This window comes from Rhipicephalus microplus, chromosome 1 (genome assembly GCF_043290135.1).
Source record: "Rhipicephalus microplus isolate Deutch F79 chromosome 1, USDA_Rmic, whole genome shotgun sequence".
NCBI lineage: Eukaryota > Metazoa > Arthropoda > Arachnida > Ixodida > Ixodidae > Rhipicephalus > Rhipicephalus microplus.
In genome coordinates, this window is record NC_134700.1 from 254,153,645 (window position 1) to 254,181,541 (window position 27,897).

The 27,897-nt window shown below is 45.3% G+C and overlaps 1 protein-coding gene across 2 annotated transcripts; it reads right to left on the reverse strand.

Moving 5' to 3' along the window:
* Positions 1–2,206: 2,206 nt before the first annotated feature.
* LOC119186751 (uncharacterized) lies at positions 2,207–27,717 on the reverse strand. Of its 2 annotated transcripts, XM_075893578.1 has the most exons (7): positions 27,445–27,716; positions 24,508–24,532; positions 13,657–15,344; positions 12,332–12,426; positions 10,067–10,362; positions 7,600–7,745; positions 2,207–3,409 (listed from the first exon to the last, which is right to left on the reverse strand). In XM_075893578.1, exons 1-7 carry the CDS (start codon positions 27,544–27,546, stop codon positions 3,140–3,142), a joined length of 2,622 nt encoding a protein of 873 aa, XP_075749693.1. In that variant the 5' UTR covers positions 27,547–27,716; the 3' UTR covers positions 2,207–3,139. The 2 variants fall into 2 exon arrangements, with proteins under 2 accessions (XP_075749693.1, XP_075749697.1); XM_075893582.1 differs by lacking the exon at positions 24,508–24,532 and having other exon boundaries at positions 27,445–27,717.
* Positions 27,718–27,897: the final 180 nt, after the last annotated feature.

Below are 27,897 nucleotides of genomic sequence, written 5' to 3' on the forward strand. Positions count from 1 at the left end.
TGGCGTACATTTTTGTTTTTTGGTAGTATTATTTTAAGCTACTTTTTCAGATTGGCTTCATTTTCAGTTTAGTTTCATTTAAGTATCCTGCCGCCCGGTTCTTGGCCAATCCCCCTTTGTGGGTAAGCGCCACCATCAAAGGTCATCAGCATCAGCATCAGTATGAGCCAGGCCACGTCTCCCATTCATCATAGCGTCACACGAGTCGACAGGATGAAGACCTGGCCACCGCTCATCAACCTCACAACATTGACGGAGTCACCGTCAGTACGCCTCAACTGAATATCAACGACAGAAGAGGTGACCTCAGGCGCATGCAGTTACCGGCATCATGACAGAACCATCGAAAGACCTTACCATCCCCAAGTACACCGGAGCAGCGGACGATGGACCTGTACAGGACTGTTTCGACCTGTTCGAGCTCGACGCTACCGCTGCATCATGGTCGGAATGGGAGATGGTCGCCAACTTTACCGACTACGTCTCCGGTGAGGCCTTCAAATTTTATCTCACCCACATTTCAAAACGACGAGTCATGGGAAAAAATCAAACAAGAAATGATCGTTTGGTTCAAATACGATGAAGATCTGTCCATACCTCATCAGCGGAAGGCTTTTCAACTCACCCATCACAGTTACGCAAAGTCTTCCCGCAGTAAGCCTATTTTCCAAACGAGACCTCAAAGAAAATATACCACCATTGCACCATCATGACTCTTCCGAAAAAATGTCACGCATTCGGACACAGACTGTTAACTTGCACGTTGCAACAGACAAGGTAAAGCCTCCGTATACCGAAAGGAATCTAGACCATTTCACCAAAAGACTAAACCTAAAGCCGGCTTTCCCAAGAGCAATGAAATCGGCATTTTCAACGTGTTCACTGCACCACAACACTTCACATTTTACTGAACCACTTGAATCCCTTGATGCTTCGTGTCACACACAAGGCCCAGACGGCTTCGAAAATGCGACGGAATGTATGCGTGACGAGCTGGTGAATCCTCACAATACCAGCCCATACCCTGACGTTCCGGACCAGGGTCGTTCGACAGACATTCTCAGCCTAATCACGCTGCAAAAAGAAAAACATGCCACCCGAAGCCATGTCTGTTGTGCTCTCATCGTCAAGTGATAACACACATGTGAGTCAAAGCACTGCAGGAATTTCGAATCCACCAACGCCGGTGCATTGTCAAGTGACAGAAGCATTTACAATCAATGATGACTCACAACCATCTTGGGAGATTTGTCATCAGTCTGTCACGATGCTTTCATCGCAAGACAAGCCCAGCAGTACAGTATCGACTACCAGCTATCTACTGATTACATCACCATGCAAAGAAAAGCAGACAAATGTTCCTGAAAGATGCCCACCTGACCAACTTTCGCAACAAGACGAGCAATTTCAACAAAGGCGACTCCACAAACTCCAGGAACTAAAACGGACACAGCAACAAGGACGACGACGCAAAGCAAACCTCTTAATGAAGCGAGGCATCTTCGCATAAGGGATCGGTGCCAGAAACGAATTTGGCACAAAAGATCAATACTGCGCCTAAGATTACAGCTCCGAAACCTCAGGAAACTTCGAACAAGACAAGAAGTCACCAGTTCCACCACGCAAGGATTCAGACACCATCCCATTAGTTTGCGACAACGAGCACGCACGCAGCAAGGACAACGACGCCGAAGAACGATCTACTGCAACGCTTTCAAACAGCGTCCACTCCTCGCAGCAATGACAACTATTTCATCAGTTTCTACACCCAAGGTGTACTTGTGTTTTCCAGAACGCAACAGTCAGCCTCGCCCACCAGAGCTGTACTAACCCCGGATTGCTGCCCTCTCATGTGAAATCTTTGTGCGACATTACGGAACTTCAATCTGACGTGGAACTACAGCCCATTTGAACATTTTTTTGTGTGTGTTCTAACACTGCTTGTTCATCAGGCATTGTAATATGCAACGCGCGCATTCTTTCGGGGGGAGGGGGAATACTGTAACGTAAGAAGGTAGTGATGGTTAGGAGTTGGTAGAGGCAGAGAAGGAAGAAGTGAAGAACGGAATAAACATGGCGTATGAGCCAGGCCACGTTTCCCATTCATCATAGCGTAACTAAGTCTATATATATATATATATATATATATATATATATATATATATATATATATATATGGCAAACACGAGCGTCGACGACACAGAAATGTTTCAAAACAATATATTATTTATTTTTTTATATCACATGCTATAATAACATAATTAAAACGGCATAGTTAACATAGTTGATAACATAACCAAAACGACCGTATTAGATCAGGCTATTTTCTGTAGCATTTTCAAACATATATAACACTTCGATTACTTAATTTCCATAAGCAAGCTTAATATTCGATTGCTTTCCATACGTAGACTCGACATTTGTAAATGATGGCTCTTATTCTGAGGTCTCGCGCATCGTCACCGTGCTGCTTTGTAGCAAGCAAGGTTGAGCACAGAGTGCAACTACTTTTGCTCCTCATCCCACGAGACATGGCATGGACTTTGTTCAAGAGCTAGCGTCTATAACATTAGTCATTCGTTCTCTACTAAGCAATGTATTTCGTAAGCACAACCTTATAGAGTCGAGAAAAAAGCCTTACAGCTTGCACAGGCTCTCTGATTATGACGATCAACCGTGAGAAAACGCCAAGGACGAGGAAAGAACAGGAGACGTGTTACACGACACAGGTTGCTTCTCCATCCCTGGCGTATGTGTGCTAGGAAACAAATTTTCAATTGCTATAGTCTGCACCCGTCTCGTGTTTCTTCCTCGTGCTTGTGCAGTTGATCGTCACAATGGAGCGAAGCATCGCCCACCGCTCTGTTCTTCTGCGTCTGGTGAATAGCGCTGCTTTTGTAAGCCACGCCACGGTTGGTGTGCCTGGGACCCCGAACTCTGTTCCTACACAAGCACAGGCATATTTACAGTTGTAGCGCTTGCTATAGAGGCGCGTGGTCCCACTCACGTAGGCGCAACGGCCTGCTTGTTTGCACACGTGTTGCAGTCTCTTTGGGCGTGCATCGAAGAAGCCGCGACTACCTGCAGCCCCGGCCGCTGACGTCTGCTGCGGTCGCTTTCCTTTCTACCCCCCTTTTTTTTACATTTTCGATAAGTTTCGTGATCGACGTTCACGAAGCTGTTTCTCTCTCATATCCTTCGTGGGCAGAGTGACGCCCTTGTAGGATGACGAGCCGAAGCACAGGAGGCCGTCGGTGACTTGGCAGATCCAGTCCAAGTAGCTTTGCACACGAGTGTAAGTACCATAGTATCCGGGCTCGGCGCACTTCACGCCGAACGACACGACGCCCAGCGTGTACCAGCGGTCGTCACTTTTGGACCGCCACATGAGCGAGCCTCCGGAGTCCCCCTGCACAAGGTACAGAAATCAGTCGCAAGCCTTGTGCTCACGCACCTTGCCTACAGCGGAATAATAGAAATCTGCCGTTTGATAGGTTCTGGTCAACCGTGCTATCGCTACCATAACCGTGCCTCGTATTTACACCGCCATAAACGCCATTTGCTTTTCTTAATTTATTTAGCCTTGTAATGCTCAACGTACCATACACGTTACTACGAGCTTTACCGCGCAAGGTGTGGATTAAAGCCCGGAAGGCCTTATGAAAAAAATCCGGAGTTGTGATTTTATTACAGCAGGGTGGAGAGAGAGAGAGGGTAATTCAAGGATTTATGCCTACCTGAAGTACGCAGAGTAATAGGTGTGTGCTTATATAGTCATGTCCGAGTGTAGCGCGAAGAAAAACGGGACCTGTCTGTGTGCTCTTAACTGCATCCCGTTTTTACTCGTGCTACGCTTACGTATTGATTTCAGCCTTGTACGAAGCAGTTTGCTACCCTTCACGAGGGGGTCAACAAGGGGAGCGAAACATGGCAAGACAAACGGAGAGTAGCGTAAGCGTTAAAAAACAAGAAAAATGAACCCTAGTTTGTTGTGAAGTTTTGTTTTTGGAAGGTTCAAGAAAACTGAATACTTGTGACATATCATTGTATAACAATTACTTCAGTCTAAATGGCATTTCATGCGATATTTTTCCCCACAAAATTGAAGGGCACTTAGTAAATTACAAAGTGCGTTTGGCGAATGCCTGTGTCCATTAAGACGGGGTTGCTCAGAATGGAGCGCAATGCGTGTGTCTCCCTTCTGCATGACTGGACCCGCTGGGCACAACGACGCTGTAGTATACGCAAGCAAAGCGCGAACGCAGTCCGATGCGATCAGTGTCTGTTTACGCACCCCGGTGGGCACCTGGTATCATGCCAGGACACGGGCGGAGGAATAGACGGACGCGAGCATCAGGCATTAAAGGCCTTCGCCTTAGTGGGACACTGAAGCACTTAAAAAAAGAACGAGGTTATGGTGTCCTGATACGTTATTTCGTGCGCTGAACTCGAAAATCAAGTCGGGAATTCGAATAAATCAACACAATCAACTTTTATTTTGACGAGAAATAGAAACAGGCGCCTCGGCCGACATTGTGAGTCTCACCGTCGCCGGCGATTGGTCGAAGCACCATGACGTCACTTTCGGGACGGTGAGGACAGCTGACTGCACTCGCCGGCAGGCGATGACGTGTAAGCGTTTTTATCTCTTGAAATCAGATATTTAATGTTAGTATATATGTGACGAACTGTGGAAGTCGCAACGAGTTCACTGTACGCACTTGCGTGCACGTTCGAGCCGGTCGCCCTTGAAATTTAAGGCTCGTTCACACTTGGGTCTCGTACAAAACTCACCGGAAGTTCACTGGCTTCGCCGCCTAAGCGGCCGGAAAACCACGCCGCAAGGCTGACACGAAAAAGTCGGTCCGAGACCTTTTTTTTTTTCACCACGCGAAAGCAGATCGTCTTTTAGCTTCACGACTTTGGCTGAGCTAGCTCAAACCACATGATCTCATCTCAGCCGGCCACAGATTCAACATGGTGGCAAAGGCGTCGGTGGTGGCTCGCACCGGCTGAAAGGACCCGTGCAGCATGACGAAGCTTCACGGCCTCAAAGAGGACGCGTTCATCGAGAGCCTGGTTTGGATTACAATCGCCGAAAACACTGGAAGTTCGCGGTGCAGCACCAGCGAGTCGGCATTCCCCAACGTGTTTCGCTTTTGCACAGCCGGCTGAATCCGCCGCCGCCGCCGGCGCTGCGTTCGCTTGCGCCGTTTCTGCTCGAGTATCTCCCGAAGCAACATTTTAAAAGGTGCGAGCTGTTTCTTTTCAGTACTTTGCGTGAATAACTGGAATTAGGTACGAAATTCGATGCTCAGAAAAGAGGTGATATCGAATGAATAGTAGCGAAAGCGGAGGTGGTGTGCGCGAGGGGCAGCACGAATGCGAACATTTTCGACGCGCGCGGACGTGGTTTTCCGGCCGCTTTGGCGTTTTCGTTTCGCTTATCAAGTGTGAGTGTGCCAACGACTGAAGACGAAGTCAGCGCTGAAGATGCGGCGCAGGAAAGGGATTCGCAACCAACCGCCTTCACCCGCGTCGGAAACATAGACTGGTACGTATAAGATGCATGTCAGTGCTTAATCTCACTAGTAAAATGACACAAATAATACGCCCAACCGTAAATATTAAATTTGATAAGCAACAGCAGCAGCATCACTCCTTTGTAGCCGCTTATTGGCACGGCCCGCGCTATGCGCGCGCATAATGCGGAAACATAAGCTGTTCATAGATTTCACTGTCACGGCCGATGGATAAAAAAAAGATAAACAGCGGCCATGTCACTGCTCAGAGTTCAACTTTGTTGATTCAGTCAATGTCACACTTCGCACCGGGCAAGAAGCATGCGATCAGTCAGTGTGGTATCGCGAAAGAAGAAAAAAAAAGAAAGCCACGCGAGTGCCGTTCTTTGCCGCAGTGATGACATGCGCTTTGGACTGAGTTGCAATATTTTGCGCGCATTGTTTGGCTCGCATATTGAAATTATGTTTAAAATACATTGTTTTTTTTAAATTCTGGCCAGTACTGCATGGTGCGTTAAAATCCTAGCATTATATTGGCTGCGTTACAACCGTGTGAGTGTCGTGTAAAGTAAACCCATCTTCGATGCTTCGTACTGTTATCTGTGCACACGTGTTCTTCACACTACAGCAACTCATGCACGCACTGTGTCTAAATGGCGAAAGAGGACTGCTGCTGCTCCCTGAAAATTCGGCAAATTTCCGAACGGCAGAAAAAAAAAAAACATCCGAGAAGCGTCTCAACGACACAGAAATTCAAAAGTGTCTGCCTGAACAAGGGTGTTTTAAATGTGGTGACCTCATAGCGATCGAAAGTGCTTCGGAAGCTATATGCCGCGCAGAGATTCGGCCTCGCGAGTCCACTTCACGCGAAAACACAACTATAATGAATGTCGGAGGGCAAAAGTCTCTAATCAGAATAAGAGAACGGTGTGATGGCAAGCGTTCCCTACGAACTGCAGGACTGACTATTCGCTCTAGGCAGCATTTCGCAACAGAAACAATGCACAATCCCGAAGCAAACAGGCTTAGCGGCCCCGGCGGCCGACTCGATCCCGAAGCTGACGTCACCTTCCCACGTCTCTCTCTCTTCTGCGCTCCTCCCCTGCGCTCCACGCGCGCCGGGTCTCTGTCAAAGTTTGCTCGCTTATAGCGCCGTTGTTTATTCGAACACCGCGAAAAAACAAAAAACAAAAAAAAACTTTGTGCACATGTTGAAAGAGGTCGCTGATAGCGAATTGGCAATAATTTCGCGAATTAAAAACTGCTTCAGTGTCCCTTTATTACTAGCCTTCCTCGCTTTGAAACAATCGTGGTCAGTTGCATCATTTTTTTCTAAAGGTGTACTGTGTTTGAGTATTGCTGGTTTAAAGCGGCAAGTAAAATATCAGAGCTCATTGATATGTGTCAATGAGCGAAAGAAACTTACTTGAACGTAAAAGCTTTTTCAAGATACTCGTAATCCGTCATTACTACTTCTGTTGGTATTTGATTTCATATTATTTCATTATATAACCTTAAAAACCACTCTAGGGGGTGTTACATAAGGGGTGGATGTTCATTGATATACGTGGGGTTTAACGTCCCAAAAAGGGGTGGATGTAGATATTGTTACGGGAAAGATTTATTCACCGACAGCAGGTCTTGCTAACGGCTTAAAGAGCGCACAGTCATGCAGGCCAACGGGGGAAGCTCGAGAGACCGACCCACAACAACCACGTTGTCGTCTTCCTCCTTTCGGGTACCATTAAACTGTGCCAAAGCGACAGTTCCATGCACGTATCAATATATTATACAAAATGGTAAACACGTAGGTTAACTGCGAGACAGGTATTGTGTTTCGCATCGCGAAAACAACTTCGGGCCAGCAATGGTAACAGTGCTAGAGGAAAGGTCGTTCCAATCATGACGCCCGTGAAAAGAACGAGACAGAAAATCTCTTGGTGTGGCTGCCTGTGTATCAGTGCACAGCGCGTGTTGCGTGTTGGTGAATGAAACATCGACAGATCTATGCATATACGATTAAAATACGTCCACATATCGCACATTTTTATGCACTTATACTGTGCGTATATATTACCTGACAGGCGTCCTTTGTGCCGTTGATGTCTCCGGCGCAGATCATTTCGTCCCGGATCTTAAGTATGTCCTTAAATATTGCCGAGCATGCGTTGTTGGACACAATGGGCAACCACACCTCTCGAAGTTGCTTACTGCTTTCGCCGCCTAAGAAAACGTGAAAGAAAAACAGATACTGCTCATGTAATGAAGGAAAGTGTAAACTTAGGTGCTTGGTTCCTTTGATATAGGCACAATATTAATGACAAAAAAAACCGACAATAATGCCAGGGAAAGTGTCCCTGGCATTGTTGCCTGTTATTAATACCCTGCTCATGTATCACACATATGTTCATTTCATATTCTAGAGGTGCCAGATGCACTAAATGCAAGGACACGAAAAAGATTTTGGAAAGCAGGTGAGGTAGAAAAACAGTTATAGTAGTTTGGCCGAAGTACTCTTCAATAGATTTTTTCTATCGGGTGGAAGGCGTGGTGTGATAGTACGGTAACTCTGCTAAGCAACTGTGGTCAATGGTTTTAGTCTCTGCTTCTAGTCTCTCTCCATATATATATATATATATATATATATATATATATATATATATATATATATATATATATATATATATATATATATATATATATATATATATATATATATATATATATATATATATATATATATATATATATATATAACAAGTGCTGCTGCTCGCAATATTATCCGTGTTCTATTTGTCTGCAAGTTTGGCGATACAATACATGGCATGACCACTTTTAGCTGCCCCATGCTTGACTTTTGACGCCTTTTCAAATCTGCCCAATGATAACCCTGTTTTTGTTGTGTAGAACCCGCATGAGAAAGTTTAGAAAGCTAAAACAGAGAAAGCACGACGACTGGAAGCTCATTATTATACAGAAAATACAGGCTCAGAGAGTACGTACGACCCAGTTTTAGCAGTGCCAGCTACAGGGACTACAATAGCGCAGAAGTATTGGCTGTTTGTGTCTAAAACATAGCACGCAAGATTAAAAAAGGGATTGTATTGACGACCTCAAGGGGAAAAAATGGGTGCACATATAAACAACACCAAGTCTATACGTACTTTTGATTGTTTTTTTTTATAACATGTGCTAGCGCTTCTCGTGTCTATTTTTGCCCCGATACGATATAGGTGTGCTACAGTTTGCCTGAGCCAGTTGTAGCCAACGAGCAAGCTGCTTCTATTGTATACTGAACTCGCACTTTCGAAAATATCCATTATGATTTTCCCAATGAGTGATTAGCCGTGTTGATAATTCATTGTGCATAGTTTTTTTTTTGCTCTTCCTTTTATTGATTGTCTTTCCTTATCAACGCATTAGTGTGTTTGTAATAATGTTTTTAAACATTGCGCTTCCTGCAACCAACCAGAGCAATTCAGTTGACTGTAATAAATAAATAAATAAATAAATAAATAAATAAATAAATAAATAAATAAATAAATAAATAAATCTACATATTGCTGGACATCCACAATGTTCGTTCATTGAAGTTATGGACGAGGCTTGTTGGAAGATAATTCTAAACTTACTCTTTTTAACTGTATATAGCCCTAATATTATTCGCACAGGATAGATTTTCTTTAAATAAGGATCTTTGCCATGAGATTATAATTAGGTGACTATTTTTATTTTAAATATTTTTCTTGGTGACAGCAAATACATTAAAATATTTCGATGATAAAGGTCGACACTGTTGCGAATAAATCAGCCAATCAGAGTCATTGTAAGCCGGGCCAACCAATTTCAGGAACTCTTTCTTTCGGTTCGGTTCTAATGTTGCTGCCGAACGTGTGTGTCACTTCGGGGTTTGTATAACAGAGACATGTTTACGCATTAAGGAAAAATGAAAAAAAAAGAAAGTCTTCCTTGCCAACAATGCAACTTTCGCGGAAAGTCTATAGGTTCTTGGTACGCTCTACTTGTTCTATCGAGTAGAGCTTCACAGTAGAGTTGTTATCGTGCTGTTCTGGTGTGGCGAGCACTGATATAACTTAGCGTACGGCACGCACTAGCGTGTATAGCGAAATCAAGAAAAAGTGGTCGAGCCACGTTTTGTTATTCCGTTACTGTTTTGGCACTTTCACCATGATAAAATTAATGAACAAAACATAGTAGTAAACAGTAAGTTTAGGGCTATACCACTTCTGGAGAACTTTAACACAGATCCCATAGTAAGTTACTGGATATAAAAATAATCAGACGCAACACCATTTTTATTTACGCTATACACATATAACACGAACTGTATTAACTACATGCAGGTGCCCTACTCGCTGTATTATGAGGTGTATTGGCGCAAAAAGTGCCTCACCCATGGATGATAATACAGCGCTCAATTAGAAGCTTATTTGTTCAATCAAATCGCGCGTCATTTTCGTTTCCTCGCTGCTGAAGCAGTGCCGGATGTTAAAACTGAGGGCAACAGCGAAAGGTCCCCTCACCGTACTTGGTTCGACCCCAACCGGCGACGACTCCCTCGGTGCCGACAATGTCCTCTGTCGTAATCTTTGTCTCGGTGGCCTCCGGTATGCAGATGGGCGTGACCGGGTAGCCACCGCTCTGCAGCGGCTTGCTCATTTTCAGTATGGAAATGTCGTCCCCGTGCACGATGTCCTTGAACAGCGGGTTCTGGTGGATGGCCGCCACCGCGATCAGGTGCTCTTGCTGCTCGCTCTTCACGCGGTCGGGGTCGATCTCGCTCAGCCCGAAACTGACGCGCAGGTCGTGGGCCACCTTGCTGGAAAAGGAATGGACAGGGAGATGCGGCACGCGAGGGAGAAAGGCAAGAAACGCTGACCGTCGTAGCACGTACAGGCTCTAAAGGTGATCACACGTTGGTTATGGAGTAGGAAGAGGGCATGAGGTGGTGAGAAGAGAAAAAAACACCTTGGTAAAGTCGTGCGCTGCTACACCGAAAGCAAGCGAATGAAAAAAAAATAAGAAACACACCATGTTTCTGCGCACTTAATGAATAATTATGGAGTCGCGTTAAACAGTCATAAAGTACGCAATATACGCGAAGTGATGGGTGCCTTTAGAATGTACAGCTCTGGTTCTTCTTTGTTTTTGTTTTGTTTTTGTTTGTCCGTTGTTTACGCGTCGTCGCACGCTTAGCTTTCATGTAGTAAAGTGACGTTTATTATACGAACGTGAATAACAATCAGAAAGAGAGTGTACTAAAATGAAGACTACCAAAGTACCTTTTCTCCAGATTTTCGGTTTTCTGCTGTTTAGCTCTTATATTAAGACAGTGGCCTTGTTGGTGCGGCGAGCATCCTGTACTAACCTGTTTGTTTTACTTTGTTATACTGGTACTGTGAAAAATCACGTTTGCCCAGTTTCCCTATGATTATGTGGGAAGATAACTTTGTCGGCAACACCTACATATGAATTATGATTTCAGTAATACCGAGGTTCTCGCTAATTCCATTACATTGTCCATTTGGAAAGCTTGGTACGGCACGTTTTGCACGCATTTATGCTTTAGACGAATGCATACATTATTTTTTTGCATTTTTCGGCACTTTCAAGTAAGCACTGTTAGAACTTTATTGATTAGGGTTTGGAATAAGAGCTCATAAGGGCGATGGGTGTAGCCCCAAGTTCAAGGCTCCACTGGCTGCTGCCGCGTGCCTGACATGACGCAGAAGCGCAAGCTGTACACATCCGGTTCAGGAGCCGGGGAGCCGTGCCTGTGCCTCCCGTCGCTCGAGAATGTTAGAGAGATTAAGCTGACCAAAAATAAAAGGTATCTAAATTTAATGACCCATACAATATGACTCGTCGCGAAGTTCTTGCTCACCGGTGAGAAACGCAACAAAATGAAGCACCTCCTTCCTCTTCCCCACGAATCATTACAAGGGGGGGGGGGGCGACAGACACCCATAGGATTCAAACGGTGGTCATTCCCCAACTTCCACAAATGAAACAAAATTTTTCCAACGCTGTATGGGCACACTTATGAGTCCGTTGTTGGTTGGCTCGCCATCACTATCGCATTTCGTGGAGAGGCCTGGACCAGCCCCCATGTTTCACTAAGCAATATATTATAGGCATTTTTGTTCCTTGGTATTTTTGCGCTGGAATCGCAAACTACGCTCCTTATAAGTGACAATGTATATTTATCGACGTATTTAAACATACCTATATTACTGATATTGCAGTGCATTCTCCTATCTGAAACTGCTTGCCCGAAGTACTTCTTGTTGATTTAGTTGGTTAGACATTAATGCCCCAAGGATCAAAAGCAAGAAATAACACATACACAAGAGACCCAGTGGTGTTTGTCCTCGTCCGTTGCTTTTCTCTCTAGTGTAAGCGTAGTTTTTTTTTTCCCTGGATTCTTGAAGTGATATTGGAAAAAGGGTTCGTATTTGCATTTCACACTCATTAAGCTATTTTGCAAAAACGTGTCCCCTCTGGACACGTCATAGCATTGCAATCCAAGGCTGCTAATGTTCGCAGCCATTACAGAGGGAAAATGTTGAAAATTGTTGGCCAAATCAAGTACGGGTGTCAGAGAACAGTGCACGCGGTAGTAAAAAATGTCAATTTGCCATTGTCTTCAGTGTCAGCTCACTGATTGTCTTCACAAGCAGGAGCATGCTATATAGTGGACCATCTATGAACGGATGTGTTGGTTTTCATTCAGCAAAGAAGCGGTGGCACATCGAAAATGTTATTTCGCCATTGAGCGGGCGCCTTACTTGCGTGTACAGTGACCAGCTGTCAAGACGAAGAGCCAGGATATGATGACGCCACCGCAGTACGGCCGCTGTCCATATCTCATCCAAATACCAACCTGGTGATTTGAATAGCAGAACAAGACGTAATTGTGAAGCTGAGGAAGACAGCAATTTCACGAGTAAAAGGGTTGTACAAGAAAATGGCATCGCTAGCTTTTTGCTGGTATGAGTGTAAATGAAGATTAACCGAGCTTTGTTGCGTGGTACCTAGCCTCCCATGCATGCAAAGCCATCTAGTATGTTTTAGCAAGCTTAGTAACAGTCAGCATTTTCTGTAAAGATTCCATGGCTTTGTGTAGGGTATCAAACCGAATTTGTTGTTTTGGCTGACTTTACTGCCTATTTCGAATCGCCTTCTGTTTTGATACACACGTGCCCAATTGTATTAGAATAACACACCAAAAGGCCCTGAGTGGCCTCGTATGGTGAAACTCCGTGCATAGGTTATTTGTTCCAATTTCTTTGAAATTTTAACCACAGCTAGGCTGTAACAGTGAGATGAAAATAAACTGCACAAGTAAACGTGCATCTTTTCCACATATTCTCAACGACAGATGCTTATAATTACGGGAGCATTCTTGTCTATATATTTGTGGACAAGGGCTAGTCGTAAGAAGCGTTCCTAAAACTTCTGTGTTTTTGAAGTGTAAAGGTGACACGCGTATATCAGGTGTGTAAAAACCAGCAACTCTTTCTCGTTCCCAACCTGTTTTGTGGTCGATGGCGGAATTCGGTTGCCGAGAGCAAAGGCAAAAGACAGTTGCGTCCAAGGATAACGCTCTAACGTTGTGACTTTGCCTCCGAAAAACGCATTCGTTTGATCTCCGATCGCGAACAGTAAGTAGATCAGATTGAAACCAATTTCATCGGGAACTCGGACAAGTTTATGAATTCTATCATGGGGTGTTTGCTACTGCACTTTTTTAACTTTGTCAGACGTAGGGTTCTGCAGACGTTTCAGAATCACAAAACAAGTGATAGGCGACAACAACAATGCAGGAAGGCTGCCAGGAAGCAGTCGCGGTAATATGTTAAAAAAACCATCTACAAAACTCAATGAAATGATATAGAGATGGCGTGATTATTAGCGCCACCACTAGCGTTGCAGGCGTCGCAACTCAACTGTCAACGAGAAGAAACTGCTAGCGTTTGCACCTACAACTGACAAGTGACTCATCACATCATAGTCCAATTTAGCTTTACGAAAAAAGCGATCGGCTCACTCTACTTTCTTTGGTTAGTAAAGCATCAAAATGCAAGGCATGAACCGCAATAAAGTCACTTACCGTCCAAGGATAACGCTCAAGCGTTGTGACTTTGCCTCCTACAATTCGCCGCATTCGTTCATTGGGCACACCACAGCGCTTCGTAACGTAAGTTTGCATGTAAGAGTTTGTAAACTGCTTCTTGAGGCCACTATGCATTTTCTTCGGCTTCATTGTTGTTTCTGAGCTCGGCTTAAAAGTAGAGTGCGTGTCCAAACCCACGCTGTCTTGTCCAGAAGTTTCATTTCCATTCAAGATGGGTACAACTTCAATTACCACGTCGACTCCACCTTCCGCGACTGGGCTGCCTTGTGGAACCACGACGGCTTCTTGCACAATATCGCCAAGGTTATGCGAAGGTGGCTTGGTAGATGCTGTTGGCTTCGGACTCGTCACCAAGATGACGTCGACGATCACGCTGCTTTCGGTGGTAGTCGTCGAAGTGGTCGTATCATCAGTAACCACTTTGGTAACATGCGTGCTTGGTCGTTGAGTGGTACTCGTCGTAGTGATGTGGCTGCCGCCGACCACTGCGGCAACCTGAACGTTCGGGCGTTCGGTGGTGCTTTTCATGGTGGGCGCTTCACTGCTTACTGGTTTGGTCACGGGCATGCTTGGGCGTTCAGTTGTGCTCTTTGCAGGGGCCACGTTTCCGCCAACCGCTTTTGTCACGGAAATGCTTGGGCTCATTGTGGTGCTCGTTGTGGTGGCCACCTGAACACTTGGGCGCTCAGTGGCGCTATTCATTGTGGTCCCTTGGGTACTTGGTCGTTCAGTGGTCTCCTTTGTAGAGGACAAGCTACCACTGGTTGTCTTGGTCACTGGCACACTTAGGTGATCAGTGATGCCTTCTTTCTTAGTAGCCTGGGTGCTGGCGACATGACTAGTACTTTTCATAGTTGTCAGCTGTACACTCGGGCGTGCAGTGCTAGTGTGCGTGGTGGTCGCCTGGTTAGTTGCCGCACTGGTCACCGTTACACTTGGACTCGAGGTGTGGGTAATCATGGTGCCTGCCTCGCTGACGGCAGTCTTATTCCCTTGGACACTTGGGAGACCAGTTGTGCTCCTTATGGTTGTCAGTTGTGTGCTCGGAAGCTTAGTGGTGGTCTGCACGGGGGTAACCTGAGTGTCTGGGTGCGGAGTAGTGCTCTTTAAAGTGGTCACTTGCGTTACTGGGCGTTCAGTTGTGCTCTTTGGGGTAGTCGCCAGAATGGCTGGGCGCTTGGTGATATTCGTGGTCATCTTAGTGAACGGGGCTTCAGTTGTGCTATTCGTAGACTTTGCAGTCTCATTTGCCGCCTTGGTCACCGAAGTGCTTGGCCTTTCAGTGTTGGTCTTCATTGTCGCCTCAACACTGATAGACAGTGTAACCTGGACTGTGGGACCTGCGGTTGTGCTACTCGTGGTTGTAATCTGGGTACTCGGAAGCTTAGTGGTGGTCTGCACGGTGGCCACTTGTTTCACTGGACGTGCAGTGGTGGTCGTTAGAACTGATGTCCTTTTGGTTGTGTACTCTGTTGTATTCTCAACGACTGGGCGTGCCGCCACGTTCTTCGTAGTGGCTTCAGCACCACCAGCTGCCTTGGTAACTGGGTCACTTGGGCTTTTAGTTGTGCTTAGCATGGTAGTTGCGGGACTTGTTGTAGGGGTCATATCGTCGCTGATCGTTTTGGTGGTTGTATTCTTGTTAACCATAACGGCTGTAGTATCTGTCAGGAGAAAGAAAGAAGTTGTAAGCGACAAATCTACACGCCGTCGAACGCTCTGCACCCCACTAAAGAGACGTGTGGATGGTAGCCATGGACGTGTGCAGGGTTCTGTGCAAAGAAAGCCAAACGTCCGCTAACACATCACCCTGTGCAGGGTAGCAAACTAGACACAGGAACCAGGTTAACTCCCTGCTCTTTCTTTATTCTCTCACTCTCACCACGGACTCCTTCTCTCGTCCCTACTGACATTGGTCGAGTTTGAAAAAAAAGAGGCAAAGCTTCGCAAAGGTTGCGAAAATGAAGACGAAGTAATTACGCGCTTCTCACGACGGCCTGCCCTAATCCACAGCTTTCCAAGTGTGAAGGTGCGACGTACACAGTTCCTTGGCCCTCGGTCGCCATTGTCGTCAAAAGCCTGCATCGTCACTGATAACCTAGTACTTCAAGCAACGAAGAGACAGATCTGATTGAATAAGGGTATGGAGTACGTTTGGCTCCTCCCTTGCATAATTAAGGCGGGAGGGGGGGCACCATCTGCCTAGCCTTGCCTGCGCACATGCCTATGTTTAAATCCTACATTCTAAAACAAACTAGGGAAAGTTTAATCAAAACCTAATTCAAAATAACTTGACAGGATATGGGTTTTGTATTGTTGTAGCGTAAGACAGCTACTGAAATGGGACAAAAAAAACGGGAAAACTAAGAAAAGCGATCTGTTTAAATTGCGGTCTTGGCTATTCTACATCTTGATTTTTCCTTAAGTTTCCCCGTTTTGTTGACTTTACTTTAGGATACCCTCATACCCACGAGGATCTAAAGGGAAACTTATGGGTATCTCAGTTTTTTTTTAAGTTTTGAAAAGCTTTATCCAAATCTAATAATTGCGGGTACATATTTCACCAAAAAGGCAAGTGTATAATAGCCTGAAAACAATTACACCATATCCCACTAAAGGAAACAATGAATCAGCATGCGAAGCAGTGAAAGGGTCAAGGTACCCGTTCGTTGCAGGTACCTTGGCCGATGTTAACGCGTCCTTGCAAGTGGAGCGCACCACCGTAGTTTCTGTTGCTGTTACTCGTCCCGAATTCTTGTTGGAGCATGCCACGCAGGTTCGTTGCCACGCCACACAGGAGCACGTGCGGTAATCGTGCATCTGACGCCATCACGTGATTGCTGAGAGAGGGTAAAGAAGAGGCCACTTACGCAGGGCAGAACGCGATAGCGTGTGCTAACGCGTTCTGACTAGCATACAACGGGTTGGCTCATTGGGCGTCTACAGAATCTCACTTCTCGACGACATCACATGATTGTTCAAAAAGTGTAAGGGGGAGACGTCACAGCGTCTCACTCAGTCGCTTACACAGGCCTGAACGCGCTATAGCACGTGAGCGCATTCTGGCAGTGCGTGAGCTAGCTGTGGCGCTTGGTCAGTAAGGGTGGTCACGCGCACCGAATTGAGCTTGACAATAAGCTGCTTCGCATCTGCTAAAATATTGTGCTTTTCACCACATGTCATATACATGGTGGAGGGCACCGGATAACTTTAGGCTCCTGGGCTTCACTTGCCTGCACATGAACCTAAGCGCACAGATGTCGCATTTTGCCACCATCGAAATGCGGCTGCCATAGCTGGGATTCGAACCCACGATTTTTAGCTAAGCTCAGCGCAACATCTTAGCCATGAAGGGTCATGTAAATGAAAGAATGCGTGCCATGTATTATGCAACCATGTCGCGCTCCCTAATCCATCGCAAGAGACGTCGATATAGAAACTCTTTGCTACGACTTAAAATTGCGCGTGGTATATAGCGTGTTCGGAATGTGGCTTAACGGCCCACTTGGAAATGTAATTGTGCCAATGAAAACAATCGAAAACGGGGTTTATTCACATGCCTTCCGTTTACGCGGTGACAATACGCGCCCGCATATGATAAATAAACCTTTGGTTATTTACTCACAATATTATGGTATTTCTTGTTCAGAAGTTATGTAGTATACGTGCTGGCAATTGCTGGAATATCTTTACATCGATAAAATCAGACGTGCGCGAGCAAGTGTAACCTCGCGCCATGGGAGCTATTTGACTGGTGAAAATAAGATGCGATCAGACCTTAAGCGCATAATTTGACAGCTTGATGAATACCAGTGAAGGGAATTGAAAATTTTCACTCGTGGCTGTTAAAACAAGTTTACTGCACCTTAAGATGCAGCGTTCGTTAACGAATGTTGCGTCCAGTGTCTATTTTAAATATTTTCGTATTATTCTTCCGAAACAAAGCGACATTCATGTTCAAAATTCGAGCTTAATTAGCAGTGCTGTGTTTACAAAGTACATATACTTTATCGGCGACCTGAATGAGGCACAGTATTGGGCATCTTGTGCCCTGTTAGAAACGACGTCATTACTTGTAGTCAATTTGGAAAGGTACGGTCACTTGTTTTTAACCAGAGTTTTATCACACTTGTACCTGTGCCGTGGGAGTACAAGAGAGAATGTCTATAGCTGCTGCGGTGACGTGGTTGTTACGATGCCCAGCTGCTCACCCGAAAGATTGCTGATTCAATTTCGATCTCAGTGATTGCATTTCGACGGAGAACAAGTGCCACAGGACCGTGTATTGTGCGATGATCAGTGCACGTTAAAAACCCCTGGTGGTCAGATTTATTCGGGGAACCCTGCTACGCCATGCGTTACAATCATATCGTGAACTTACTGTGCGAAAATCTTGGAAATTATTCATAGACAACGTTTGAACGCAGAAGGAAGACATAGACGAAGACATGCGTTATAATTTTCAATTTATGACGAACTCACGCTGCAGCAAAATGCTATGGCCAGAGATACGTAATTCGTAAATTTACACGAATACTAATCAAATTACATGCTACGATACAATTAAAAATAACAATTTCCCTTTAATTTCTCGTGAGACATCTCTTTATTAAGCAGGACACGCACATTTGTGGGGAAATCTGGCTTTTGAATTTTGCTGCGCTTCCCTCTACTGTTTTGATAGGTTTTTGGTATGAGCCAGAACAACTGGTATTGCTAGAACGAAAGTTTCCGCGATGAAGAGATGTTTCGTGGCTCTTGCACTAGAGGATTAGTACAGGCGCCGTGGTACTGTGAAAAGGTGTATTGACAGCGTCAGGCCGCAGCCCTAAAAACTAGGTCACTTCTCTCCCGTAAATCTCCTTTAGAGAACGCTCACTAGAAAACATCCCTGGTGGACGTCTACACGACGTCACCTAGAAATCGATTCCAGGATGTCTTTGAGAAATCGTTTGCGCGATTCGGCCCCGAAAGCGTTGAGTAGAAGATTTATGATGACGTCTCGCAGACGTCCTCACAAAAACGTCGCCTCGAAGACGTCTAACAGACTACTTCAAAGCAACGTCTAAGAAATTGAATCATCTTAAATCACGTATAAGAAATTGAATCATCTGGAAGAACTCTTCATAGAACATCTAAAGGCCACCTTCTAGTAAGAATGTCCGCCGGACGTATCTTACAAGACGTTCCGTGGATGTTTTTTTTGGATGTATCTCAAAAGACGGTTTTAGATACATATCTCAGAGAGAACATCTATTTGTTGCCGTGTCTAGTAAACTGTGTCAAACTGATTTTAAAGCGTATTTTTTAAATTCGTTTTAGAAACGCCCTCAAGATCTTGTATACCGTCCTAAAACACTTTAAAGGCAGTCTTCTAGCCACTTTTTAAAACTTTTAAGAAGTACTTTCTACATTTTTAAATAGGCTCCAGCATTATAAGTTTAAGCCTGCATCATTTAGTGCAGCTATCTATGTGCATTTTTTTCAGATTATACCGTGTGGCCGCCTGCTTAGCGCAAGTGCCAAGTGAGCATTTTCTTCGTTCGTATGTCTCTACCTACATGCATTCTTCGCAGAATTTTCCCGTACAATGCTTATTGTATCCAATGACGAAGGTGTGGTGGCTGGTTTGGGTAGCTTTCCGCAGTGAAAACTCGTAATGAATTTGTTTGTTTTTTTACTGTGGGTGTTATACATCGCGGAGAGAATGGGATGATTCATGCGTCATTGCCGCCTGTGTAAGAAATTACAATTTGTAGTCTGCCAAATATGAAACCAGATTGCTGCTCCAGTCGTAGAGTCGCATTGTCTTCTGGATCGACAATACAGTGATTGCCGTGTTCGGGTTGCGTTACGGAGGGCCATGCTTGTACAACCCGACGAAATGATTACACGAAGATGCCTCATCATACGGCCGCGTAGTAATGAAATCCGCATTGTGGTTTCACGTTGATGCGTTCCTGTTTTATTTCTGTGGCTGTGGTGCGTGGTTTTAGAAAACGGGTTAATTTGGTTCAGTCTCGCGTCTCCATCATTACATGGCAATGTTTACTTGCCACAATGATCACTCATAAGAAGAAAAACTTTGTTACTTTCGTACATAGCCGCAGTATGTAGATAACTACCCCAACTTTCTACTGAATTTCGTATAATGGAAAAGAGAGTGAGCGAAATAACTTTCTTGGGTCACAATAGATAACCTGTTTATATAGATAACTTATATAGCTTCGCTGTTAAAAGGGCGATGTTTCGACGTTTACTTTGAGTTCAAAGTCATGGTAGGCGTTTGTTGTATACTCCTATTTATGTCCACAAAGAGAAGTGCATTGATACCATGTGCTGACGCTGTCTTACTATTTCTGTAAAGTTAAGGTATGAATAGCCACCGTAAAATGTGACTTTACCATTGTGGTTTTTCGTTTCCCTCGTCACCGCAGCGTTTGCTGAACTTTTGTTGCGAACAAGGGGTCTTACTAACTCCTTTCCTAAGACCACAATACGAAGAATTGATTGGTTCAAGTTTCAGCGACTCATGGAAAATACATGCCGTGAAGACCCTGACCAGAACTTGGAGGATGTCATCAAAGAGGCAATGAGGGAAGCTTCCTGTCTCCTCCCGTTCACCGGCAAGCGTTCAGATTTCGACGTTGAACTGGAAAAACTTTGCGCGCTTCGCCGAAGGGCGGAAAGAAGATACAGGCGGACGAAAGCAATATGCGACTTGAGGCTGGCACGACGCATACAGAAAAAAGTCCAACGACGTTTAGACAAACTTGCACAGGAACGCTGGAAATCATTCTGCGAATCATTGGATCCCCGAAAGCCGTTGTCCCGCATCTGGAGCACTATTCGTGGCCTGCGCTCGGCTCCCCAACAAAGACATCCTTTCATGGCTTTAGCCCTACATTCAGGCCACACCCAACTTGAAGTGGCAAATGAGTTTTGTACGCGAATCGCCGGTGTGTCCGCCTTGTCTGCTGGCACCATTAGGAGTGTTATCCCTGAACCCCGCATCTACGAAATGGACAATCTTTTCACTATAGAAGAACTTGACGCATCTTTGGCGGCTTCCCGACGATCATCTTCACCAGGACCCGATGGCATCACCTACGCCGCTCTAGCCAACCTTCAACAGGAGGCAAGGGGACAGTTGTTAAGCTATTACAACCACTCATGGCTGGCGGGCAATGTTCCCCAGGATTGGAAGATAAGTAGACTTGTGCCACTACTCAAAGCAGGAAAGTCACCATTTGATTTGACATCATTTCGCCCTGTTGCCCTCGCAAGTTGCGTAGGAAAAGTCATGGAAAGGATGATACTTACACGCCTAGAATGGTACCTTGAGCGGTACAACGTATACCCAAACTGCATGACGGGTTTTCGGCGAGGTAGATCATCTCTTGACAACGTGATTGATCTCACAACATTTATCCAGCAACAGAAGAGCCTCAAGCGCATACCACTGGCACTCTTCCTCGACGTCAAAGGGGCTTATGATAACGTAACACATAAAGCCATCCTAGACTCGTTGGAAGCTGTTGGAATCGGTGGTCGGATGTTCCAATGGATCCAGGATTATTTGACAAGAAGGTCCTTTTTTGTACAAACCTCAGATGGACCTACCACCAATTACTATATCTCCCGTGGCGTCCCTCAGGGCGCCGTATTAAGTCCCACTTTATTTAACCTCGTGATGGTAGGACTTCGTGAAATTTTGCCAAGTACTATCTTCATATCCATATATGCTGACGATATTTGTCTATGGACTTCGGCTGTAACTCGTCTACAAGTACGTGCAAGAGTCCAGCAGGCTGCCACCTTGACATGCTCATATCTCCGCAAGCAAGGTCTTTCCGTCTCTACGGAGAAATGTGCATTGGTTGCGTTTACCCGCAGAGCTATGACACAATACCCCGTTACCATCAATGGACAAAATATTCCATACCAGAAGAACCATCGCTTCCTGGGTGTGATCATTGACCGGGACCTTTCGTGGAGTGCCCACTGCAATTACCTGAAGAGAAGGCTAACTTCCATTGTCCATATAATGCGGTTCCTCTGCGGAAAATCTTGGGGCGCATCTATAAGGTCAATGATGCAGCTATACAGAGCACTGTTTCTGGGATTTTTGCGCTACAGCTTGCCGTTACTGGCAAGTACGTGCAAGACGAACATCCGCACTCTCGAAAGTCTACAAGGACAAGCACTACGCGTGTGCTTAGGATTGCCGCGATGCACCTCAACCTACGGGGCAATTATGATCGCAAGAGAGCATCCAATTCGAACATACATAACCACTGACAATTTGAGAGCCCACATAAGACACCTCTGCCGAGTTCCTGGTCACCATGTTGCAGTGTTGCCACTTCAAAGACCACACGCGATCTTTTCAAAGATTATTTCTGCCCATAGAGAATGCCTCCCTTTTGGCTTCACTCCCGCAACAAGACCAGCGTCACCCCCGTGGTGCCTACAACAACCACAGGTGTGCCTCACTATTCCGGGAATAACGAACAAGAGCCATCATTCAACAGTGGTTCTACGACAGGTGACATTGTCGCTACTCAACGAAAAATACGGCCAGAGGACCCACATTTACACCGATGGATCGGTCTCGGCTGACAGCTCCACAGGTGCTGTTGTCATCCCGGCGTACCAGGTCACTATAAAGCTCAAACTGTCGCATAGGACAACATCCACAGCAGCGGAGCTTGCCGCCTTACGTGCTGCTATACTTTATATTGCGGAGGCCCGACCTCAAAAATGGGCTGTGTTCTGTGACTCCAAGGCATCCCTTCAGAGCTTGCAATCAGCTTTACGACAGCGGGAGCACCAACAACTAGTGAATGAAATAAGAGAAGTGATTCACGAAGTTTTATCGAAAGGACATGACTTGGTGTTCCAGTGGTTACCGGGACATTGTGGTATTGTCGGTAATGACCTTGCTGATAATGCTGCCCGATCCGCCCACGCGGACGCCCAGACAACCCCAATTCCATTGTCGAGAACCGACGCTGCAAGGGGCCTTCACTCGTTCGCTAACACCATGTCGGAAACTTGGCTGAGTGACCCCAGTGTCAGGAACCGCCGCCTACACAAATTGGACCCATCGAGAAAGCTTCAAGTTCCATCGGACCTCTCCCGCCAGGATGCAACTTTACTGTGCCGCCTGTGGTTAGGAGTAGCTTTTACAAAGGCGTACTCCTTTCGCATAGGAATGGCGGATAGCTGCCGATGTGAATCGTGCGACACTGACGAGACAATAGAACATCTACTGTGTTCATGTGAACGTTTTGCGAGCGAACGCCATTTGCTACGCGAAACGTTGGAGACACTAGACAGTAGACCTTTTTCCGAAGAGAAGATACTTGGCTCATGGCTCTACGCGTCGCTGGCCAGCAAAGCGACGCGGGCACTGCTAAGTTTTCTGAAGACGACCGGACTACGCGACCGCTTATAAGCGTGCAATGGACAAGGTCCCACCAACATACACGTTGCCCTTCACTTCTCTCTCTCTTCTCCTTTAATCCCCTCACCCCTTCCCCCAGTGCAGGGTAGCAAACCGGACGTGCGTCTGGTTGACCTCCCTGCCTTTCATTTCTTCCCTTCCTCCTCCTCCTCCTTGTTGCGAACGGTCATGACGTCACTCACTGTCTCATAAAGTAGTATTCCTTCAGCGGGATGGCTCAGTGCTCTCCCATAGTTGAGTACTCGAAATCGTTAAACATTTTTTTTCTAAACACAACAAGCATGGTAAACAGCTACCTGCCTGAAATTTAGTACATCTCTGCATGTGCGTTTTATGTGCATTACTTTGCGTGCTGCGCGCACGTTTAAGTTATACCCCTGAAAAATTATGCTCATGCAATTATTTCGTATTTTCTTTCCTGAAAAGCTGCTATCAGGTTTAGAATCCTGTCGTCACTCGTTTTAGTCACAGAAAAAGGAACATTCTCCACCAAATTAGACCGGCTAAATTATCTATCGATCAGAAGGTGATTTTCGGTTTACACGGATATCGCGAGCAACCTTGAAGGTGTTGGTATAATTAAAAGATACAAAATTACGTGTTAAGCAGTGACTTGATAACACAGGTGTTGCATTTCTCGTGTGATAGTCGCTGCGTGTTACTAATATACGAATTGAAAAGGCGTTTCAGAGAAAAATTACTTCACTAATGAGATCAAATTACATATTACCAGGAAGACCGTTCTTTTCATGCGTAGACGATTTCTAAGCACGAATGCGTGCGAAAGTACTAGTCAGGCTAAATAGCGACTCGCCAACTTTTTTTCGTCCTCTTATAATCTGAAACATAATATCTCTTTTTTTTCTGTCAGGTGCATAACATTTTATGCCTTGAATCTCCATGGAGTTTGAAATGTCAGAAAAGAAGTTACATTTACGGAACAATATGATCTTATCTACAGAAAGGTGGTCATTGTTCGTAGACATGTCTCTTCGAGCCTGACGTTGCAATTACTTCGATGTTTCTCGAATACGTAAGTTTTTTGTATAATTTTATTGTGGGCAGACGGATGTTTCATACCTTTTTACGAGTAAGGTAGAAAAGAAAACAGCTAGCGTTAGACAACCTCCACGCAAGCAGGTTAAGGTCATCGTTTTTTATTACGCAGATGCACGACGTTAGTATGTCCTGGCTGTATACCATAGCGTTTCATACGACGTCAAGGTGAGAGTGGAAGCAGAGCAAAAAGAAAAGAAAATGCTACGTGTACTTAACGAAACGTGCTCAGAGAGGAAGTGTTTTGCGCGCGAAAAATGCCAGTTATTTCGCTGAGTCTGGGTAAAAGAAGATATGCTTACCAGCTTGCAACGCAGGATATACGATCTGCAAACGAAGGACGAAAGGTGGCTTCAGTGAAACACCAACAAGTTGCAAAACATACTTTGATACGTCGACGTTACAGACCGGCTACGAGCAGCAGAGTGAGATGGTGTGAGAATTAAAGTGCCAACTCCTCGCTGCGGCATATTATACGTCGCAAATCACCCACGTTGGGCGAAAGGACAACCGAAGCGGTGTGGTGACATCTGGGACGTGAAGGCTTCACAAAATTCGTCCGCTAGCAACGAAATTCAGCGAGATCATTTTAAGAGACCAGAGTTGTCGCACCACAGACTATGCTCTAGGTTGAAGTTTTAATTTAACGCGACACCTGCAGTTGCAAGCCAGGTGATGAAACAGGCTAACTTCTCCGGCAATATCATTAAGAATTGCTCTCTGTGTTTATCTCCTCCTCCCTCTCATACTTTTGTTTATGAAAAAGAATTTATCGCTCAATTTACAATACCTCAATTTCACATGGAACATGCCTTTATGATATGGCAAAAAGAAAAAAAAAGATTGCCAAGGCTACTAAACACTCTTAAATACTGCACGGTGCATAGTGCAACTGAATCGAAGACGTGTACGTAAATGTAGCAGGGATATAGCAAGCTTTAGGGCAATGCACTTGGATGCGAAAACGCACATGTGTCAGTCCAGTCGCTAGAGTGCTGAAGCTACGACTCGTTGTGGTCGGATAGCGGTTGGTCAGGCATTGCCCCCGGTGTTCGCTTGCAGACGCATAAAACCGCAATATGATGATAAACTTAGGCCGAATGACTTGGTTTGTCTTTGAGCATCGTCGACTGGATACAAGTCAGATGAAGCACACTTGGTACAGATAAGAAGGAAATAGAAACTATCATGAATGATGTGCGTGAGGAAAATGCGTGAGCAGAATAATGTGAGACGACTGTTTGTTTCATATTAAAATATTATCCAATAGCATTATTTGCAACTGCCAACAGGATTAGTCAGATACTGCGCACAAGAAAGTCACATAAGATGCTATGTGCCTTTTCTTTGGATTGTCCTGCTTGTTTGCTTTTTATTACTGAGCAAATGACGCTATGTTTACTTAACATTTAAATAAAGCAGACATGCATGTGCTGTCTCGTGTTTGTGTGTCTGATATCTGAAGCCCATTATACGGTGGCTGCAAGTTAACGCAATGGTCAGGCGCCCAGCAGAGCCGTTTCTTTGCTTTGTATGCTGAGTCATATCTCACTTTTCTATTGGTATCGCGACTAAAATATGTGTAACTTCTAACTATGAATGAATAATAATTATTAGTAAGTGTTGGCACTAAACTAGGTTAGGGAAACCTACGTGTCAAGGGACAGTGGAGTTTACGGAGTCACAACAAGTGAAATGATCGCCAAATTTTAATTAATGAAGCGTTATCACTAGGAACACAATATGGGCCACACCCTGAGTAGGCGTTTTTTTTAGGCAAAGAGAGGACAGCAAAAAAAGGTCCACATGTGTGTATCTTCTTGTCCTGCTCTTTATTCGCGCTAAAGAAAGAAGCCTATTTATAACACGGTTGAGAGAATTGTTAATAACTGTACGGGCGTTCGGGCATAAGCGTGCACATGCTTCAGTTGTAACATGAACAGTGGTTAAAGTTTCACATGTTAGCTTCACTCACCATGAGATGGTTTGGCTGCATTCTAAATAGGCTACGTTCGGTTGCTTGAAGACGAATGAGCTTAACTATACAGGTTCGGTAACAGAAAGGATTTTTCAAGAAATGACATCGAAATATGCTGTTTACACTAGAAATGAAAATTCAATACTCAAATGGGAACATGGTGTACGTCTGAATATCTGAGGCTCTATCTGGTACTTTCATGCACCCATCAAGTTGCAAGACATTGCGCATATGTAAAAAAATGTGCCTGGTTCTTAGTGGAGCAATTGTCGGACACACTATGGAAAGTTGAGACGGTAACATATCCCTGAATCTTATTGTGCTTTCAATACGCTTCGCTAAGTGTACGTTTTCCTAGTTTTGTCATCCACAAAAAACATACATCGCAGGTTACATGAATGGCTCGTCAATTACAAGTTTTCGTCTTCGTATACTAGTAGATTGAGGGAAGTTCATTCCCAACTGATTACTAGTTGATTCTAAATTTCGTTGTAGCATATCGAGAAAAAAAGAGGAGTTGCTGATTATAGTTGAATATCTCTATTTTTAAGCAGTAATCGTTTCGATAGCGAATATCATGCCAGCTGTCTGGCCACCATTTAAGGCCGCGATGTTTAAAAAACAGAAGCATTCGCGCTCTCTCAAACGAGAAAAAGGCACAACATGGGTAATTTTTGCACAGTGCACCAACTCATACGCAAAGAACAGTGTTTGTTCAGAAGGAGCACGTTTTGCGGAGGCAATTCAAAAGGTTTCCAACTCTCATGTAAGTAATAGCTTCAGACATTTTAATCAAGTGCACGCGAAAGACCAAGCAATCCCGTCCTTGTAACAGAAGACGCTCAGTGACATTTGGCTGGACGATGCTTTTTGGCGGACTTCCATATCTAATTTCGGCCATAGCATGGCCTTAAAGCAGATCCTGAACCTGATCTTAGATATCCTGATGAGAAAAACTGTTTGTCAGCAGCTGGGATAGCTCCTTGGCACACGTGTCTATACACATGTTCATCGTAGTACGAATGACATATGACTTGACAGACAGAGTCATTACACGACTCGAAAGTACGCGCCAGCAGACACGTTCATCTACAGACCAGATGGGCTCGGTAAATATAGAAAATGTTCGTTCTTTCCGCGTGTTACGCTAAAAGGCCGACCTGAGAGTCCAGAGCAATACCGCATGGAACTAGCTTCCACACAGGAGGCGCTGATAGAGCACTCGCGGCACCGTACGGAATCTCGAAGAAGCATCACTCACAGAGGCCGCGTTGGTATTCTCGACGAGGATCAGAATCAGAATCCATGCCAGTCGGTGCAGGAGCGGCAGCTTGTGCCGGATGGGCCGGGCGCCCGCTGTCATAGCCTGCCGGCGCTGGTCCGAGGTGTCCGGCGGAGAGCGGCCGCCATGATGGCAGACGACGTCGCCGCTAAGGGAGCCACGGCGCGTTGCTCGTCAAGTCGAGGCGACCGCGGCGGCCTTTGGCGTTGAACTCTCGCCTGACGTCAGGCTCGAGAAAAGGCCTGCTCATGTTACAGCTGCGCAAGGGAGGAGCGGGTCCTCGCGCCCTCAACATTGGCCGCGATGGGGCGGCAGCTGCGTGTCGGGGAGTCTCAGGCGCCGCCGCCGAGCTACGGGCTCGCGTCGCCTGATAGATGGCCGCATTGTTCGCGCCTTATACTGTTCGCCCTGTTTTCGCGGAAGAAAAAATAC

Coding starts and splice junctions, on each gene's coding strand:
- LOC119186751 (XM_075893578.1), bottom strand. CDS start 27,546: ATGACAGCGGGCGCCCGGCCCATCCGGCACAAGCTGCCGCTCCTGCAC. Junction 24,533..27,444: donor AGAATACCAACGCGGCCTCT/GTGAGTGATGCT, acceptor CTTCGTTTGCAG/ATCGTATATCCTGCGTTGCA. Junction 7,746..10,066: donor TTGGGGTCGAACCAAGTACG/GTGAGGGGACCT, acceptor ACGTTTTCTTAG/GCGGCGAAAGCAGTAAGCAA.